Genomic DNA, 19,853 nt, shown 5'->3' with positions numbered 1-19,853 from the left:
GAACTGGAATAGAGTCATTTTGCTAATTAGCAGGCAAATAATAATCTTCCTTCAAGTCTACTAGTCCCTGGTGATTTAGAGACATCACCCTGCCAACAAAAGTGTGTATAGTCAAGGCTATGATTTTCCCAGTTGAAATGTATGGCTGTGAAATAGTGGTGAAGTCTAAAAAAATTTCCTACTGGTTCGGTGGGCGTGGCTTGGTGGGTGGATGTGTAATGTGACTCAGTGGGTGTGGCCATGTAGTCATGTTACTGGGAGGGGGGTGTCAAAAGACAGAAACTCACTTTAACAATGGGTTGGACTAGATAACCTCCAGGTCCCTTCCAGCCCTGGATTGCTCTGCTCTTTCAAGGAATCAGTTGAATCTGTGTCTAATGCGAAGGTTTGTGCTCCTTCCTCCCTCTCTTTTATCCCTCCCTCCCCCCCTCTCTTTCATAGCAAACCCTCCTCCTGTTTTTGACCTAGTTGACCTCAGGGAAGCCTCCTGGGAGCAATAGCAATAGCAGTAGACTTATATACCGCTTCATAGGCCTTTCAGGCCTCTCTAAGCGGTTTACAGAGAGTCAGCATATTGCCCCCAACAATCTGGGTCCTCATTTTACCCACCTCGGAAGGATGGAAGGCTGAGTCAACCCTGAGCCGGTGAGATTTGAACCGCTGACCTGCTGATCTAGCAGTAGCCTGCAGTGCTGCATTTAACCACTGCGCCACCTTGGCTCTTAGCAAAAACGGATCCCCACACCCTCTATTTTTGGCCTAGCAGGCCTCAGGGAAGCCTCCTGGGAGCAAAAACGGATCCCCACACCCACTATTTTTGGCCTAGCAGGCCTCAGTGAAGCCTCCTGGGAGCAGAAACAGATCCCTACGCCCGCCCCTCCCCCATTTTTGGCCTAGCAGGCCTCAGGGAAGCCTCCTGGGAGCAAAAACGGACCCCAAAATGCTAAAAAAAGTTCCTACCATCAGCCAGCACAGCCGATCATCAGAATTTTTTTCTTTTTTTTTAACTTGTTAAAGCATTTTTTTACTACAGGTTCATGGGAACTTGCCCAAACCGGTAGCATTTCAGCCCTGCTGTGAAAGTTGGACCATAAGGAAGGCTGAGCACCAAAGAATTGAGGCCTTTGAACTATGACGCTGGAGAAGACTCCTGAGAGTCCCTTGGACTGCAAGGCGATCAAACTGGGCAGTCCTAGAGGAGATCAACCCTGACTAATCTAATCCTGAAGATTAAATTCAAATACTTTGGCCATCTAATGAGAAGGAAGGACTAACTGGAGAAGAGCCTAATTCCGAGAAAGATGGAGGGCAAAAGCAGAAGGGGACAACAGAGAATGTGGTGGCTGGATGGAGTCACTGAAGCAGTCGGCGTGAGCTTAAATGGACACCAGAGGATGGTAGAAGACAGGAAGGCCTGGAGGAATGTTGTCCATGGGGTCATGATGAGTTGGACACGACTTGGCAATTAATAACAACAATAAATGAAGTCTGCTACTTCATACAATCTGAAGAGATAAAGTTTAAACAACAGATGGCAAAAAAAACCCACATCAGTCCATATTTATTGTCAGAACACTAATATAAATTTTCAGAACTACGTGAAACAAAGTACAAGAGAGGAAAGTAGCAGAGATCTGATGTTAGTATATATCTAGTGAACTACAACTCTTGAATTGGGGTGATAAGAAAAAAACCATCAGATTCAGTGATTGCAACAAGGACTGCAAGAGGGAAAAGATAATATAAGGTCTCTCTCCTTGGAAAAATAATAGGAGGAAAGTGTTCCATTGCCCAGGTATCATAAACCAGAAAAGTACAATGATGGTACAATATACAAATGTGAAACATCTGTGTATTTGGCAAACATTTTCCCCAACATCCAGCGATAAGTATATAAAAATCCTATGATATGGAAATATTTGCCCAAAAATCTTATGGTTGGTGCACGAACATGGTACACGAGTTAGTGTATCATGCTCATATGACCATTCAAATAATCCCTTCCTATTATGTTGACTTGTACTACTAGAACCCCTCTTTCCTTATTTTTCCTTCCTCTCTTCCCATCTTTCCTCCCTTTTCTTTGTCTTTCCTCTCTCCCTTTCTCTTTCCTGTCTCTTCTTGCATGCTCTAATGCAAAGGGGAAAACATTTCTCCTTTTATTTTGTTTTTAATTTGTTTTGCTAGTGAAAAAGGAGTCAGAGAGGGCCATGAGCAGACTTTCTGGGCAAAACAGAGCAATGGAGGGTGCATGCAGAGGCACCATGTGCTAGTCCTTTGCAGTTTCAAGGGTGGCCCCACACTAAGCACTACAAATCTTCAGGCCTTCCCTTGCAAAAGCCGCGGGCTGGCATAGGCCATGCGGATGAAGGCGGGTGGGGGGCAGAGGCGGCCTAGCTTTCACAAGGGAAGCCCCCTGCCCCACCTCTCCAGCCCCACCTGGCTGGGTAAGCCTGTCAGGCGATCTGCTTAGTGTCTTACCTGTTCCTGCTGCCTCTCTGCCTGCCTGCTCCCTGTTGCTTCTATCCATCGCGATGAGGATCCATCACATTGGAATGCTGCTGATTCTGTCTGCTAGTATGTGACCCAGGTTTTTTTCTTTTATTTTTTAATGTATTTTAAAATAATATTTTATTTATTGTGCATAGAATTTTTAAAAATAGTTTTACTTAAAAGTATTGAGTGTAGAATATTTTAAAATGTTTTACTTCAATTTATTGTGTGTGGATTCCTTTTTTACATTGTCTTAGACAATTTAAAAAAGATTCTATCCAAAATAAATTAAAATAAATCATTTTTAAAAATTCTATACTCAATACTTTGAAATGTTTTGTGCATAGAATTTTTTAAAATAGTTTTATTGTAATTTATTGTGTTTGGAATATTTTTAATGGTTTCATTTTAAATTATTGTGTGTGGAATAGTTTGAAATGGTTACACTATAAATTATTGTTGGTAGTTTGGAATAATGGTTACAGTATACTATGGCTGGTACAATATCTTAAAATAGTTACAGTATAAATTATTGCTGGCGGATTGGAATAATGGTTACAGTATACTATGGCTGGTACAATACTTTAAAATAGTTACAGTATAAATTATTGCTGGTGGATTGGAATAATGGTTACAGTATACTATGGCTGGTACAATACCTTAAAATGGTTATACTATAATTATTGCTGGTGGAATACTTAACAATGATTTTTAAGGATTTCTTTTATTTATAAAATATCTTTTAAAATTATTTTTGGGGGAATTTTATTTTTTAATTGTTTATAAAATATATTTAGTACAAAAAATGTTATTCCTTTTTGGAAATGTTTTTTTGTGATGCAATATGTTGCTTTTAAGTGTACAGACGAGGTTTATGTGTGTCAAAGTGCCTGCTTTTCTATGGGCAGGCCAGGTTGGTGCAAGGCAGCTTTGCCAGATTTTGTGTGCTTCACCCTTGTTTAGGGGGTTGATGATTCTGTGAGCACCTGTCCTTTATAATTTCCCACAATGCCTTAATGGTTTTTATTCCAGTGACTTTCCCTTTCCTTAGGTTTAGGGGAAAAATGGTTTCATTGATAGTCTTTTGGGGGGGGGATTCTTATTTTTTGGTGCTTTCCTGGCACTGTCATAGTTTCTGTGTGGGTGTGGGTGGGTGTGTAATGTCCTGCAGTTATCTACGCATTAATAATGATCTAGTAATATTTCCTTACACATTTTAGTGATCTTTCCTTAAATAATAGGTGTTTTCTTTCATACTTTTGGATTTTTAATTTCTGTTTTCCGTTAGTTGGCAATGGTTAAAACCAATCCCACATGAAAAAGTATTCAAAGCCTTCTTGATTTTAATTGTCAATTTATTTATTCCTGCACATTGTAATATTTATTCATTTACATATCTCTGTTTTTCACTGTTGTGCAAACACAATTCCAGCAGCTGCTAACATGTGTAAAATTAAATATATATTATACCACCAGTTGAGTGCAATTACCTCCTGTAACTGCGCAACTGTTCCTTATGCCTATTAGCTCTCTGGTGCCGGGCATCCAGGAACAACTCCCTTGGCTCCTCCTCACTGCTGACGTCCGGATCACACTTCCTTGTCTCCTCCCCAATGGTCCAAGGCTCGGGCACCTCCTGGTGGCCAACCAGCCTCTCTGTGCCCCGCTCGGAGTTGGAACCCTGTCCAGGGTCCTCCACATCCTCCAAAGCCGACTCATAGGGCCCCTCGCTGTCAGAGTCTGGTGGCAGCTCCAAGAGCTCCTGCTGGGCCACAACACACACATATATATATACACAAAAGAGGCTTGTAAGGTTAGAGTGGCAGTGGCTATCAGACTCCTTTTTTCTTTTTCTCTCCTTCATTTTTTTTTTTTTTTTTTTTTGGAAAAATGGATCTATATGCAGATGAGAAAACCTTAAAATTTCAAAATATCCTGGCTGGAATTCAAAATATTTTGGAAGGATTTGGGAGATTTGAGAAGTTGGATAGACTATTGTTTCTCACAGCAAAAGATGATGAGGTTGGAGTCCCAAAAATTAAAGAAGAGAATGAAAATATAGAAGATAAAGACAAGACAATAGATGAACTTATTAATGGAGCAAATATGGATGAAAGCAGAAAGAAGGGAAGATGGAAAAGTGAATTTGACAATTTGGAGCTTTATCCCAGATTTCAAGATACAGGAGAAAAAAAAGGATGATAATGATGGAGTTAAGAAGAGAAACCTTTTCAGAAATAAGCCTGACAACTAAAGACAAGCTAATTTTAATAACAATTCAAGGGAAATTAGATTATTTGAGAGATCTTTTAAGCAATAAAGTGCAGAGAGAAGTTTTAAAAACTTTATAAAGGAACTGAAAAGAGAATTGACACAAGAACTGGCAAGAGAGATAAGACTGTTTTGCCACTGGAAAGATACAGGTTGATAATGAAAGTTGATGATAAAAAGTTAGTTAATCTTTGGAGATTAATAAGTAGGAATTTCAGTATTTTGTAGATTGTTTTAGATTGTTATTAAATGTCTATTTGTTAACATAATTAACTGCGACAATAATAATGAAATGACAACTTTAACTAGTATAAGTAACTTGGTTATAAATTGTAAATTGGGACTTGGCGAAAAGACCTATAAATTTTATTAATAAATTTTTGTTTAGATCTTGTTATAAAGGTCTGAGAGGAGATGTGATATAAACAGTATATGATTTTTCGTTAACCACAACAATAACAAGGAAATATTAATGGATATTTTTGGTGATTAATAAGTAGGAATGTTAGCATTTTGTAGATTGTTTTAGATTGTTATTAAAAGTTCAGTCGTTAACATATAATTAACTATGATAATAATAATGAAATGATAACCTTAATTAGTAAAAATAACTTGGATATAAATTGTAAATTGGGACCTAGGGAAAAGACCTATAAATTTTATTAGTAAATTCTTGTTTAGATCTTGCTATAAAGGTATAATTTATTTTGGGCCTGATGAGAGGAGAGGTGATATAAATAGTAAATAATTTTTAGTTAACTACAATAATAACAAGGAAATGTTAATGGATAATGTTTAATGATATATACATGTGTTGTATTGGTAAAAGCGAATTGGATATAAGCTTTAAATAGTGAGTTGGGGGGAAAGGGGGGAAAATGCTTAGATATCGCATTAATTGATTTTGTTTCAGAATATGTTATAAAGGTGTAATGTTATTGGAGGTTTATTGAAATTGCGAATGAATGCCATTACGTGGTTGTGTCTTTAAATACAAATGATTTCGGATAAAAGCACATTTAAATAATTGTAGATAAATGAGAATTGTGGTACATTGATAGTAAAATATATAAAGATTTTTTGATTTAAAATGTACAATTCAATATGAATGAAGTATATGTAATGATTGTGGAAGAAATGCACAAAATGTATTTGTAACCAACTGACACGCTTTCTACAAGATGTAATGAAGGATGGTTCTTTTTTTGGTCTTTTTTATTTAATTAAAATAATAATAAAAAAATTTAAAAAAGAAAATGTTCAAGTAAGCGAACAATATCCTAATATTGTAACTTCTCATTCAGAACCATGTGGAAGAAGAAAGGGAATTGCCTTTTATCACTCAGGATTGGGTCCAAGGAGCCATAAGTAAGTTTTCTGGAAGGAAAATTCATCAAAAATTATATATATATATAATTTGTTCGAATACTGTTCGAACATGTTCGATTCCCAAACATGGGTATGGTTAGCTGATGAGAGCTAAATAGCTTGAAATAGATCTATACTAGTCTCCCTTTATTTATTTATCAGCATAAATATAACAAAATGTAACAAAAAGGCAACAGTAAAAAATATTGGGTTTCTGTCTGGATGGTCTCTTGTGACGAGCCTAATGACAGAGAGTGGAAGTGTGACCTTCCTCCCATACTTGGGCATACCAGGGGTTGTGACTTTAAGTATATACCTCCCACCCTGGCTGGCTGATAAGGAGTCGTTCTCTGTAGCTCAAATGGTTAACTCCCTGCCTGGGAGGCAATAGAGTACAGGTTCGATTCCGGTATGGCTAGCTGATGAGAGCTAAATAGCTTGAAATAGATCTATACTAGTCTCCCTTTATTTATTTATCAGCATAAATATAACAAAATGTAACAAAAAGGCAACAGTAAAAAATATTGGGTTTCTGTCTGGATGGTCTCTTGTGACGAGCCTAATGACAGAGAGTGGAAGTGTGACCTTCCTCCCATACTTGGGCATACCAGGGGTTGTGACTTTAAGTATATATATATATATATATATATACTTAAAAGAGGTTCTTAGTACTCAGTGGGCAAAATGCCAAAGAAATTGAAAAGTCTTTCATTGATTATATCATGCTTGAATTCATTGCTTATCAGGATGACTCCTAAAATCAACCTAACTGGAGATTAAATGACCAAGCTGATGGGAATTTTTCTTAGGAAAGGAAATATAAGGTTAGGTAAGTTTATTTTTTTCCTAGATTAATATAGCTAATACCCCAGGATGGATCATAAAAGATGTTTTTAAAATGGTGAGAGGCCAGCTGATCCAAGCCAAAGAACATCCAGGAAGGTAATTGAAATCTCAGTTAAAGGGAAGGAAAAGAAAAATATTTGATAATGTGAGTATTCCAGTGTACAGAGAAAGCTTGTATCAGTACATTCCTGAAATTGAGAAAGTCAAATGAAATCAATATAATTTTTTGTTTCTTCCAAAAATCCATCCATTTATCATAGAATGTGTCACAGAATTTTGACCAGAATCAGATTCAGTGTTTGACCAAAACAAAAATGAAAACCCAGAAACCCAAATTATAAGCAGCTATATTGCTTTCAATGTATAGCAACAAATCCATATTTATCATATTTATTTTGCTGTTTCTTTCCCCGTCTACTTCAGAGCTTATATAAATGTATCTGGAAAATGTAGCTGGAAAAGTTCTTCCTGGATATAAAACAAGAGTGAAATGCCACTGAGAGTTGAGGATCCATATTCTGGGATCCATTGGGTACATAAAAAAGAAAATTGCAGATATGTATTTATTTATTTATTTATTTTATTTATTTAATAGATTTATAGGCTGCCCAATCCCGGAGGACTCCGGGCGGCTTACAAAGCGAAAAAAAAGAGTAATTAATAAAAAATAAAAGAAAACAATTTAAAACATAACACATGCACTCAATCTAATGGGGGCTGGACCTCAACAATGAGGTCAACAGCCCCAGGCCTGCTGAAATAGCCAGGTTTTAACAGCTTTTCTGAAGGCCATGAGAGTGGGCAAGGTCCGGATCTCTGGGGGTAGTAGTACCCATTGTCACCCATCCCTAGATTTGACACTACAAGAGGCAACAAACACACTGGTTTTCTTCACTGTTACCATATCTTGCATTGATTATATATAAATATTATTATTAAATGTCATATTGAACTGAATAGAAGGATTGGAAATATTATTCTGAAACAACTTTGGTTGGATATTTGGATAAAGATTTATCCACTGTCATCCTCTGATACACAAAGGGCTAAGTGTCATCTAAAATGCTCCAGTAAGTGAACAAAATCCTTATATTATAACCTCTAATTTAGAACCATGCTGAAGAAGAAAGGGAATTGCATTTTATCACTCAGGATTGGGTCCAAGGAGCAATAATTAATTTTTATAGGAGAAAAGTTCATTGAAAATTAAATTGAGATATATAAATATATTTTTGTCCTAAAGAACTTAGAGCTGTTTCATTCCCATTGCTGGGTGTTATAGTAACATTATGATTAGATTACAAAACCCAACAAGATTTAAATGGAAGGCCATAATCTTTACTATTAAACTTCAGATATGGAACATATTGTTTTATTCTGTTTTCTTCCTCTCTCATCACTTGACATGCTGGTTAAAGTGATGGAATTGATGATTAGCAACCAGTAGAGTTTCTTGAATCCCTTTTACATTCTGGTCTGTAAGCAATCAGTTCTGAATAGTTTCATCCCACTCTTACTTTCTCTTTAGAGAAAGATATGTTAAGATATGGATCCATAAATGGAAAAAAAAACCTGAAATCTGTCTTAGAAATATCCATAACTTTTTTGTATGGATTAAGTTTTTTGTAGATTAAGAAATTATCAATTCCTCCTCCAGTTTTCAAATCTGTGAAAAATACTCAAAACTGAGAAACTGTGTATGTGTTTGGAATATAGGCCATCTGGATGGAAATTGGTGATTCAAGCCTGAAATTTGTGAGGTGTATGTGTTAAATTTACTTTATTTACAAATGCTTTCCATACAAAATGTTCTTCCATCTTTGGTTATTTATTTGTGATGGAATGTGCACTTGGGGAAGAATTGGTCCAGGAGTTCAGCAGCAGCATAGTTTGCTAGGGAGAATGTAATATATTACAGAAGCAAATCCAATTAATAGACAGTATGGAAAAGGAAGGAACAGGTTCAGGATGGTCACACCCTAGAATCTATCTATTTGCTTGTAAAGATATAGCTTTAGTCTGGCAAGATTCCGTCTATTAGGTGTAAGCATTTAAACAATTGCACTAAATTGGATTTCACTGCGTCCTCTTCGGGCTTGAGCCTGATATTATCAAATTCTGATGATCCAACAGAATTCACCAAATTAAAGGACAATGCCAAATTGAAGAAGTCTTGGGAGTTAACCTCTGGAAAGAGTGCTTTGGTGATCACAAGACCTTTTCTGTGTGTCTATGTGACTCACTCCTCCCATCAGGAAGGGGCTTTAATGCTGAAAAATGAAAATAGATTCAGATTGGATCTGACCATTAAATTATCTTCTGGCAAGATATTGTTTTGTGTTAAGATGTGGGTTCAAGATTATGATATACACTTGGGGAGAAAGATGCAACCCAAAGGTCTTGCATTGGAAGCCAAGATGGAGAATACCTCCACAGCCACCATATATTTCCCTTTTGTGCTCAGATAGGCCAGGATGAAGGACAACCAAATGCTGCAAAACACCAGCATGCTGAAGGTGATCAATTTAGCTTCATTGAAAGTATCAGGCAATCTCCCTGCAAAGAATGCCACAGTAAAACTGATGGTGGCCAGCAGCCCCAAGTAGCTGATGAGGATTGTGCACAATACATTGCACAATAATTTCATCATTTTGTGAATGCATGTCCAACTCTGGGAAGGGAGGATATATGATCATCCATACCACACAGGTAACAACTTTTGTGAAAGAACCAAGGAGAATGGCTGAGCCTGCCCACCTTTTCCCTTCCCTTTTCCCTATCCACTGTGTATCCAGGCTTGGTGGCCAGAAATTCTGGAACAACTGTGATTGTTTTGGCCAAGATACAAGAAACTGAGATCAAGAAAATGGTACTAAAAATTGTTTGCCGGAGAATGCAAGTCACTTCCCCAGGCAAACCAATGAACAATATAACTGATAGAAATAAATAAAAGGCACTAAGAAATCACAGTAACAAAATTCAATAGGTATCAACTACTTGGGCAAAACAGGGTTTGATTGTAGAGTTATGTCAGAATATCATGAATATTCCAATTCTCCCCATGGACACCCTGAGTCACTAGCAGAATGCTGAAAAATAGAATATGGATTCAAATTGAATTCAACCATTAAATTATTTTCGGGTCAGATGTTGTTTTGTGTTAAGTTGTGGCTTTAAGATTATGATGTAACACTTGGGGAGAAAGATGCAACCCAGTAGGCCTGCAGCAGAAGCCAAGATGGAGAAGATCTCCACAGCCACCATGTATTTCCCCTTGGTGCTCAGATAAGCTGGGATGAAGGACACCCAAATGCTGCAAAATACAAGCATGCTGAATGTGATCAGCTTGGCTTCATTGAAAGTGTCTGGTAATTTCCTTGCAAAGAATGCCACAATGAAACTGATGGTGGCCAGCAATCCCAAGTAGCTCAGGACAATATAGAACATGTTATCCGAACCTTCATTACACTGCACAATAATTTCCTCAACCTGTGAATGCTTGTCTAATTCTGGGAAGGGAGGAGATACGATCAACCACACCCCACAGATAACAATTTGGATGAAGGAGCCAAGGACAATGGCTGATCTCTCCAAACCTTTTCCTAGCCACTTCCTCATTGTGTTTCCTGGCTTGGTGGCCAAAAAGGCTAGGACGACTGTAATGGTTTTGGCCAAGATACAGGAAATTGAAATGGAGAAAATGATACTAAAGACTGTTTGCCTGAGAATGCAAGTCACTTTCCCAGGCCAACCAATGAACAAAAAGGGACAGAGAAAGCAGAGGAGAAGAGAAGAAACAAGGACACATGTGATGTTTCTGTTGTTTGCTTTGACAATGGGGGTGTCCCAGTGAAGAAAGAAAGTCAATGCCACCAAAATGAGGGTTGCCGAAAAGAAAAGAATCAAGGAAGTCAGAGTGATTCCTAATGGTTCACTAAAAGATAAATAGCTGAAATGTTTGGGAAGGCACCGATCTCTTTCTGCATTTGAATATTGATCTTCTGGGCATCTCTCACATTGATCTGCATCTGAAAGACATGAAGAAAATCTTGTCATTTCCAAATAAAAAGAGAATATAGAGCTAACATACAGAGTCTAGTCTAAAGTAGAGAAATTATGCTCATGTAAAGAGCCAAGCATACTTGGTAGGTCAATTAACATAACCAATTCCACTTACAAGTGGAATTATGACCACAGTTGCAACTAAACTTTTTTTGTTTTTGTTTCTTTTTTTAGTATTTTTCCCCTCCCCCACCATCCCCACCCAAGCTCATCTCCCTGCCAACCTCCCCCCCCTCCCGACTTCCCAGAGCAAATACAGGGTATAAATTTTTAACAATCATATTCTAAGATAAACTAAAAGAAACTTGGCTTCATCTTTCATTTGTGCTTTAACTCTTCTTTTGTTAAACTAACTATAAACAAATCATATCATTCCTTTCTCTTTCAGTCATAGGCTATCTGGAATTTCTTAGACCCATATTTATTTTGAATATAGTCAATCCATCTTCTCCAGTTTGTATTTCTCATCTGAGTGCTCCTTAAGATATGCTGATATTTTAGCCATCTCTGCTAAGTTTGTTACTTTTAATGTCCATTCTTGAATAGTAGGCAAATCTTCCTTCTTCCAGTATTGTGCCACCAACAGTCTTGCTGCTGTCATTAGGTTCAAAATCAGTTTAATCTCTATAATAGTACAATCAATACCTATCAAGAATGACTGAGGGGTAAACTTTATCCTCATTTTAAAAATATTTTGCATAATCCACCATATTTTTATCCAAAATACTTTAACCTTTTTGCAAGTCCACCATATATGGTAATATGTAGCATCAATGCAATCACATCTCCAGCATTTAGGTTGCAAATTCGGATACATGCAAGCCAGTTTTTTAGGATCTAAGTGCCATCTATAAAACATCTTATAAAAGTTCTCTCTCACGTTTTAGGCTTGTGTAAATTTTAAATTTCTTACCCATATCTTTTCCCATGTAGCCAGCATTATTGGTGCTTCAAAATTTTGTGCCCACTTTATCATACAGTCTTTAATTAATTCTGTTTCAGAATCGATTTCTATTAATACATTATATAGTCTTTTTATATGCATTTGACTTTGATCCCTGATTTGTTTTAATAGATTATCCTCATCTTGTGTAATACCAATTTTCTGATCTTTTTGCCATCTGGCCTGTAACTGTCCATACTGAAACCATGTTTGAATTACCTTTTCTTCTTTTAGTATATTCAAGAGTTTGAATTGTAATACACCTCTTTCTATAGTAAGAAGCTGTCTGTATGTTGTTACATCTTGTTTTTGTGCTATACTTATGTTCTCTATTGCATGTCTGGGAATTGCCCACATAGGTATCTTATCATTTAATTTATGTTGATATTTTTTCCAGACACGCAATAGAGCATTCCTTAATATATGACTTTTGAAAGTCTTATCCACTTTCTTGTCGTATATCAAATAGGCATGCCAGCCATATATCAAATCATGCCCCTCGATATTCAGTAATCTATCCTCTGTTGAATGAATGAATTATTGATAAAACTACTGCTTCATAGTATAGTTTTAAATTTGGCATTTACAAGCCTCCTCTCTCATGTACATCTTGCATAATTTTAAGTTTTATTCTCGGTTTCTTCCCTGCCCAAACAAATTTGTTAATGCCCTTCTGCCATTCCAGCAAGTTTGCATCTTTTTAAAGTATTAGTATCATTTAAAAAAGAAATAAGAACTTAGGCAAGACATTCATTTTCACTGCTGCTATCCTTCCCAACAAAGACAATTGTAGTTTTTCCCAATTTTTCATCTCTACCTGTATGTTATGCCATAATGGTTCATAATTATATTTATATAGCTTCCCATTTGAAGTTGTAATATAAACTCCTAAGTATTTAACCTTATTAACTATCTCACATCTTGTTATTCTTTCTAAAGTTGCAACCAAACTTTTGATCACTAAACAAGGGACAAATTAAGTCTGTCATGCCCAATATTATGACCTTTTTTCTCTCATGGTTTTTAAGTGAATCACTATGGTTGTTAAATTAATCATTACATTTTTAAGAGAATCTGGTTTGCTCCATTGATTTGTCAAAATCAATGGCTGAGAAGGTCACAAATGGCAATCATATGATCCTTGAAGCTGCAACCATTGTGACTTCACCCTGGATTCCAAGGGCCCAAATTTTGAAGTTTTAGTCTATTCATTATGAAAGATTCAGAAAGAATAAAAAAAATGTGTGAGGTTGAAAACATCTGAATATTCTACTTTATAATTCTACTTTTAACTTGCCAGTTTGCACTGATATTCTTCCTTCGGGACATTGTCTGCAACTGTAGCAACAAGATTGTTTTCCCTCCTCAACAACCCTGCTGTAGCCCCGGAGACAACTCTCCACACATCTGGCCTTAGGAGGTACCTGGAAATAACCATCAGGAAATCAGCAATTTTTCTAAAAATGACACCATGGGACGATAGCCACCAATAACAAACCTTTTTCTTTTCAATAAGTATCTCTATGTTGCCCTCTTTCTATATTCATAGTTTCATGTACAGAGAAATTCCTAAGATAAAGTTGAAATAGAGTCCACTTAAATGAATAGAAATACTATTGTTTTTTTAAAAGTGAGAAATTTTTAGTTTCTATCATTATGTAAATCAGGTAGAAGTTTTTGTTAAACAATTATATCATATCATTTCATCCAGTTTCAGAACATTTAAAATATTTTTTTTTCACAGAAATGGAAGAAAAAACTAATATTTGTTCTGCATGTAATACATTTTAGGTGTAAATATTACAGTTGCATCCAGAATATTATCACTGTCCTTCACTTCTGTAGTAGTCCATAATAGTAATCAAAAATATCTTCTTCCAAAGATTATGGTTACTTAACTAAAGGAAAAGGGAAAGTTTCCTCTGTCCAGTGATTCCCAACCCTAGGAGGCAGTTTTCATCTCCATTTCTTAGCTGAGGAAACCAGTGTTGTTTGAAGATAATTCCATTGTCAAGTGGCAGACATAAGTATATGCCGAAGTGCATTGAACACTTATTTTCCCAGTGAAATGATACCTATTTATCTACTTGCATTTGCACTCATTCAAACTGCTAGGTTGGCAGGAGGTGAGACAAGTAACAGGAGCTCACTCATTAAACCAACACAGGGTATCAGCTTTTCAGCTGACAAGCTTAGCATCTTTAACTGATGAGTCATCACTTAATTACAAATCCTACCTGCTGAAATTTATCATTCCACACAATGGCACTTTCATTGAGAGTGAACATTTTCCCATCAAAAGTTTTGGAGTCCATCCTTCCAACATGGACTCTCTGGAAAGATGTATTCTGAAAGACAACCAAGTTGAAGATGTCGTACCCTGGATCGAAATCCCCCTTCTCGTCAAAAAATATTTCTTCTCCTGCACTGTTATTAAAGCGAGTGTTTCTCAAAAAGTAGTGAAGCTGGTTTGAAGGGAGAAGAAAAGTAAGACCAAATCAGAATTTCCTCAATATTCCCCCAAATTTGGTAATATTCACAATCCCAACAGAGTTTCTGTAGTGCAGTTTATCACAATTGTGACTGACATCTATTCTGGTGTGTTTCGGACATCTGTGTCAACCCACATTCCAAAATTCAGTTTCAATTTCAGAAAACAAACCTAAGATTTTTCTTACACTTACCTTGAATGTTTTAGTAATTAAATTAATATTCTCTGTATAAAACAGAGTTCTCATATAATCTGCCCTTTTCCCACATGATGCATAAATAAAAAATAGGAGGAAAGAGGCCATCAAATATAAATGGGGTAGGGTATCCATTAGAAATAATGGGAAGTAAATAGAAGCACAGGGGGATGCAATATTATGTATCTCTTGTGCTTGAACCACAGCTTTGTAAAATTTTATTTCACTCTGCATCTATATCTTCAATAAATATTACTAAAATGGTTTGATATCTTGTAACTTAGTCTTTCTGATACTGCATATCCATCTAACAGGGCTGTTTTGGGCCATATAATGCATTAATTGTGTTATATTACAAATAGATTCCTAAAGTTGGAAGGGGAAAATTTGTAAATTAGGGTAAAAGCATAGACCTGTTGAGATTATGTTTTATTGGTTTCAGAAAAATGAAAAAAAGAATAAACAAACAGCTTCTTACTGCCGCATCTCTTAAATAACAAACCCAATTCCCAGTCTAATGAAGAGCAGAAATGGGAAAATGGGTCAAATCATTCAAATTTCATATCACCTCTTTCAATCAATCACTGCAAAAACCCATGACCCTTTTCATAACTTCCAGTACAAATATTGAGCAATAATATTTTACATTGTGATGCTTCAGTCTTTGTAAATACATTTGAATTTTCAATATTTCTGCAACAATATGACCTAAACCATGGACTATTCTCTATGCAAGCCTTAAACTAGAGGAAGAGAACCCAAATAAAGAAATGGATGAAAAACAATACCCTTGTTTTTGTTTTTTTAAAGAATTATTGAGAAAGACTATCCAAAGGAAGTATTCATAAGTGTGTAAGCCTCTAGGTTTTATTTGAATAAAAATTTAGAGCCAGGTGATTCAATGAATGGAATGATAGTCATTTGTGAATGTGGGAGGTCCAATCTAATATTTTCATAACAGGAGTATAGAAAAATAAGTCATAGGTAGCACAAGGACGATCTGTAAAAACTTCTTAATTATTGATGGTAGTATCATGTTTTACATTTGGTTTGGTATAGGTTGCTCATTAGTGGAATGATGATTTCTGAATTGTGCCTGCAAATTCTACAAATAAATGTCAGAGCATCTGTCCATGAAGGTCAAGAGAAAATGACTCATTCAGAAGACAATGATCAAATACACAAGTTGTTCTACTAAAGAATGGTTAAAGCACAAGAACATCAATGTTTTGGAATGGACAAGTAAAACTACTGACTTTAATCACACATAAATATTCTCATTAGGTGGCCAAATATTTGAGTTTCATCTTCAGGATCTGGCCGTTTAAAGAGTAGATCTCCTCCATGACTGACCAGTTTGATCGCTTTTAGGATTCCTCTTGGACTGACCAGTTTAATAAAATTAATGAGCCATTTATGGTACCACACTAATTGACAAACATCCCACAAGAAAAGAGTTCTTTTTGGAGTTAGTTTGAATTGCGACAAAGCACTACCAAAATCATGAATGACTGAATTACAGACTAGTAATTGCTAACAGTTAATTCATTTTTGAAGAGGAAGTGACCCACAGCTTTCATACTACTGATTCATGTTCCTTCCACTTCAGGCTACATACATGTTTCTGGAAAGAGCAAAGACATACCTGCCATGGCTGAAAATGAAAATCAGGATTTGTTCCCTTCGGATTCCTCAATGCAGCTTGCTTTGCTCTTCTTGAACGCATTGCTTGCAGAGCGTGTGCTACAGAATAAACTGCATTGTAGATATTGTAGCTCTCTCCAGACATGGTCATTTCAAACACGGAACCAGGGACTCTGGCCAGGTCTTCCTCCCCAGTGCAGCGTTTCACTCCTTTGGAATTTGGATGGAAGGAACAATCAAATATAGTCCACCAGAATTTCCTCATGACAGCAGATGAATTTGCAAATTGCTTTCTCCTCTCAAGAAACCCATGAAAGCCTGGCACCGTTTTTGTGTGCAGTGCAAAGTATAAGGACCCATTGAAAGTTTGGGCTGGGAAACTCCCAGTTTTAAATATCATCACAGTGAAATCCCATTGAGAGGTCATGATCCACACTCTGTGATATACTTTCTTTTTCTTGGACCTTTCAGAAAGATACAGCATTATTTGTAAAGCTTCCATAGATTGGATGGTCCCAAAAGCAAGGAACACATCAATTTTCTTCACCATCATAGTGTCTTGTATGTTGGATATATGTGAAGTAAGTATTCCTGCAGTAGAATCTCCACCTTTAAAAGCTGGGATCAATTGCTTCCAAGCAATACAAATATCATTCTGGAAGAGCTTTGGCTGGATACTTTGAAGAAAGGCTTCCCCATTCTCATCCTCTGATGCTAGGAGGCCAATCCAGTTCCATCCAAAATGTTTCAGTAAATGAATAATGCCTTCATATTGGACGTTATCATTGGGAACCATACTGAAAAAATAAGGGAACTGCTCTTTATCACTCAGGACTAAGTCAAACTGACCAAAACCAAGCTGTTTGGAAGAAAGAAGCATAGAAAATTAAGTGGCGAATCTTTTGGGGATCTTGAAGAACATGAAGCTTTTCCATTCTGCCTAGAATTTTGAATTCTAGTGCAACAGCATGGCAGAATCAGAAACCCTCCAAGTTTGCCATCAAGATCTTCTTTGAGCACTTTTGCTAAAGAAACCTCCATATGAAAAATGGCCATACCTGTGGAAACTTATAGCAGTTCAAAATGTGGGCCATCTGGAGAGAGTTTTGAGAGTGGAGACCTCCAATGATGGGCAAGAAGTCTGTCTTCTTCCTTCCAGCACAGTTGAAGTTGATAGGACTCCCTTGGTCCAGAAACAGATGACCGAGAACATGTTTACTGGCCAGCCTGACACTGAAACTGTTTTCAAATAATCTCAGAAGTACTGTAGTGTTGGGGAACTTTCTGTTGATCTCATGAACAGCAAAAGACAAAGAAAACAGGTGCTGGACGTTTTTGGGTATTAGGCTAAAATAAAAGTGCATAAATATATATAATCATATCTCCAAAAGAATTAAATTCAGTTGTGAGCTATGAGTGTAACTTCAGCAATTTGTGCAAAGGAGACTAATTTTGGATTTCAATGACTTTCTGCCTTGTGCATTATCCCCACCACCTCAACAGCCACTATTGCTTGATGAAAATAATGAGAACAATAATCAGTTGTTTGCAAGATAGCGCAGATTCTTTCTGTCCAAATCAGCACACATTGATTCTTGTGCCATTCAAGTTATGAGACTATAATTGAAATCAACCAGTTATAAAAATTTGTTGCAGTTTGACACATATGAAAAGCAGTTTACAAGGTTGGATCAGATTTACTGTTTTTAAAAGATATGTATTAAAATAAATTAATTTCTTATCCAATTGATTATTAGTATTCTAGTTAATTATGCAGAAACTATTCCAATCTTTTAGGAGGAAACATTCAGCAAGGCGAAGACCTCCAGGCAAATAGTTTGGGGAGGAAAATTAGAAGTCCTTTTCCTAACAGATACAAAAATGCATTACTTAATAAAGTCATCTATTAAAAGATCCTGGTTTTGTCTTTGAAAGTCAAGGAATACCAGCATACAGACTCCTTCAGTTAAAACTGGGTGGATCTGTGTTATTTTGGGGTAGTAAGTTACATGATCAGATATAAAACTTCAATTTTTAGATTGTAATTTGCAGATTTCCCCCCTTTCATTCTTGTGGAAAGATTTTTCGAAGAACATTGAATGAAATAAATCAGATCCCTACATAATTATTTCTACAACTGCTGTAGAAGTTAATTTGTAACTACACACTTCATTCAATAATTTGATTATAGTGAACAATTTATGGAGGATGATATGAGCAATTGGAATTGTATTCCCTTTAAAATTCAGCTCCTAAAAACGTTACTAGAAAGAGTTGCAACTGCCTGAATTTCAGTTTGTGAATCCTAAATATATCAATGTTATAAATATGCCAAGTATTTACTCTATTGAAAAATATTTAGAATCAAAAGATCACATTTTTCATGAATCCAGTGCTACTTCCATTCTTGTGAAGGTAGGAAAACACTTGGATAATTTTTTCCAAATTCAATTTTTTGAGAGTTTATGTTAAAATCCATCTACATAATTCTAGATCTCTAAGATGGTCACTAATAATATGCACAGAATCGCACTTTCTGTTTTCCGAAGGACTTCTCAGTTGAAATTATGCTGAAAATGCCAAAATGTGACAGCCAAGGAGCAGTGCCACATTGGATGCATAATTATGCTCTTTTATACATTCTATCCCCTTTTTCTGATGTTTTATTGCACTTTATTCAAACATGAAAAGGGTACTTACTGTCTATATTTGGAGGAGTATGGCTCTTTTGTTAAACTTTCTATCACTTCATCAGTATACATACGTGAAATAAATCCTCCAAGTATCATTTGTGATCTGGAGGTGCTAATCTTGCTCCGAGCTTTGGAGGGATGGATGCAGATGGATTTCAAACGCTCATTGACACAGTCAGGAAGGAAGAAGAAGAGCAGAATAATTTTAACCACCAGCAGTCTTAAGCCACCATCCCTCCTGTTCAAGTATTTGTTGAACAACATGTGGCTGTCACCTTTGCAAGGAAGTAGAGCTAATGGGAAATATCCATTGAATATGAGAATAGGGAAGAAAAGTGTTCTTTTTATAAATTAAAAGATAAAGATAAATGTTTGGATTATTAAATGCAGAACGTTTCTCTGATTCACCTAACCTCTGAGATGCCAGGGGCAGAAGGTAAATTGTGAAGGCTCTTGTCAAAGAGTTGCACTTCTGATCTCCTTTTCCAGCAGTAATCTTTATACAGCAGTGTTACTGCTAAAGAAACAGAACTGGGATAAAGTCACTTTTCTAATTAGCAGGCAAATAATACTCTTCCTCCTAGTCTACTAGTCCCTGGTGAATTGGAGACTTCACCCTGCCAACAGAAGTGTGTATAGTCAAGGCTATGGTTTTCCCAGTTGAAATATATGGCTGTGAAAGTTGGACCATAAGAAAGGCTGAGTGATGGAGAATTGCGGTCTTTGAACTATGGTGCTGCAAAAGACTCATGCGCGTCCCTTGGACTGCAATGTGATCAAACCAGCCATTTCTGAGAGGAGATCAAGCCTGATTCCTTTTTAGAAGGCCATATCCTGAAGATGAAA

The 19,853-nt window shown here is 36.4% G+C and overlaps 1 protein-coding gene across 1 annotated transcript; it reads right to left on the bottom strand.

Annotated features, from left to right (window-relative positions):
* Positions 1–10,110: 10,110 nt before the first annotated feature.
* On the bottom strand, positions 10,111–19,103 carry LOC148046377 (vomeronasal type-2 receptor 26-like). Its single transcript, XM_087714711.1, has 6 exons — positions 19,015–19,103; positions 17,373–17,661; positions 16,316–17,173; positions 14,221–14,448; positions 13,281–13,407; positions 10,111–11,006 (listed from the first exon to the last, which is right to left on the bottom strand). Exons 1-6 carry the CDS (start codon positions 19,101–19,103, stop codon positions 10,111–10,113), a joined length of 2,487 nt encoding a protein of 828 aa, XP_087570837.1.
* Between the last annotated feature and the right edge of the window lie 750 nt (positions 19,104–19,853).

Source organism: Thamnophis sirtalis, unplaced genomic scaffold, assembly GCF_051295495.1.
Source record: "Thamnophis sirtalis isolate CommonGarterSnake01/CBP01778 unplaced genomic scaffold, rThaSir2_p1.2 scaffold_4, whole genome shotgun sequence".
NCBI lineage: Eukaryota > Metazoa > Chordata > Lepidosauria > Squamata > Natricidae > Thamnophis > Thamnophis sirtalis.
This window is presented reverse-complemented; position numbering and strand designations above follow the sequence as displayed.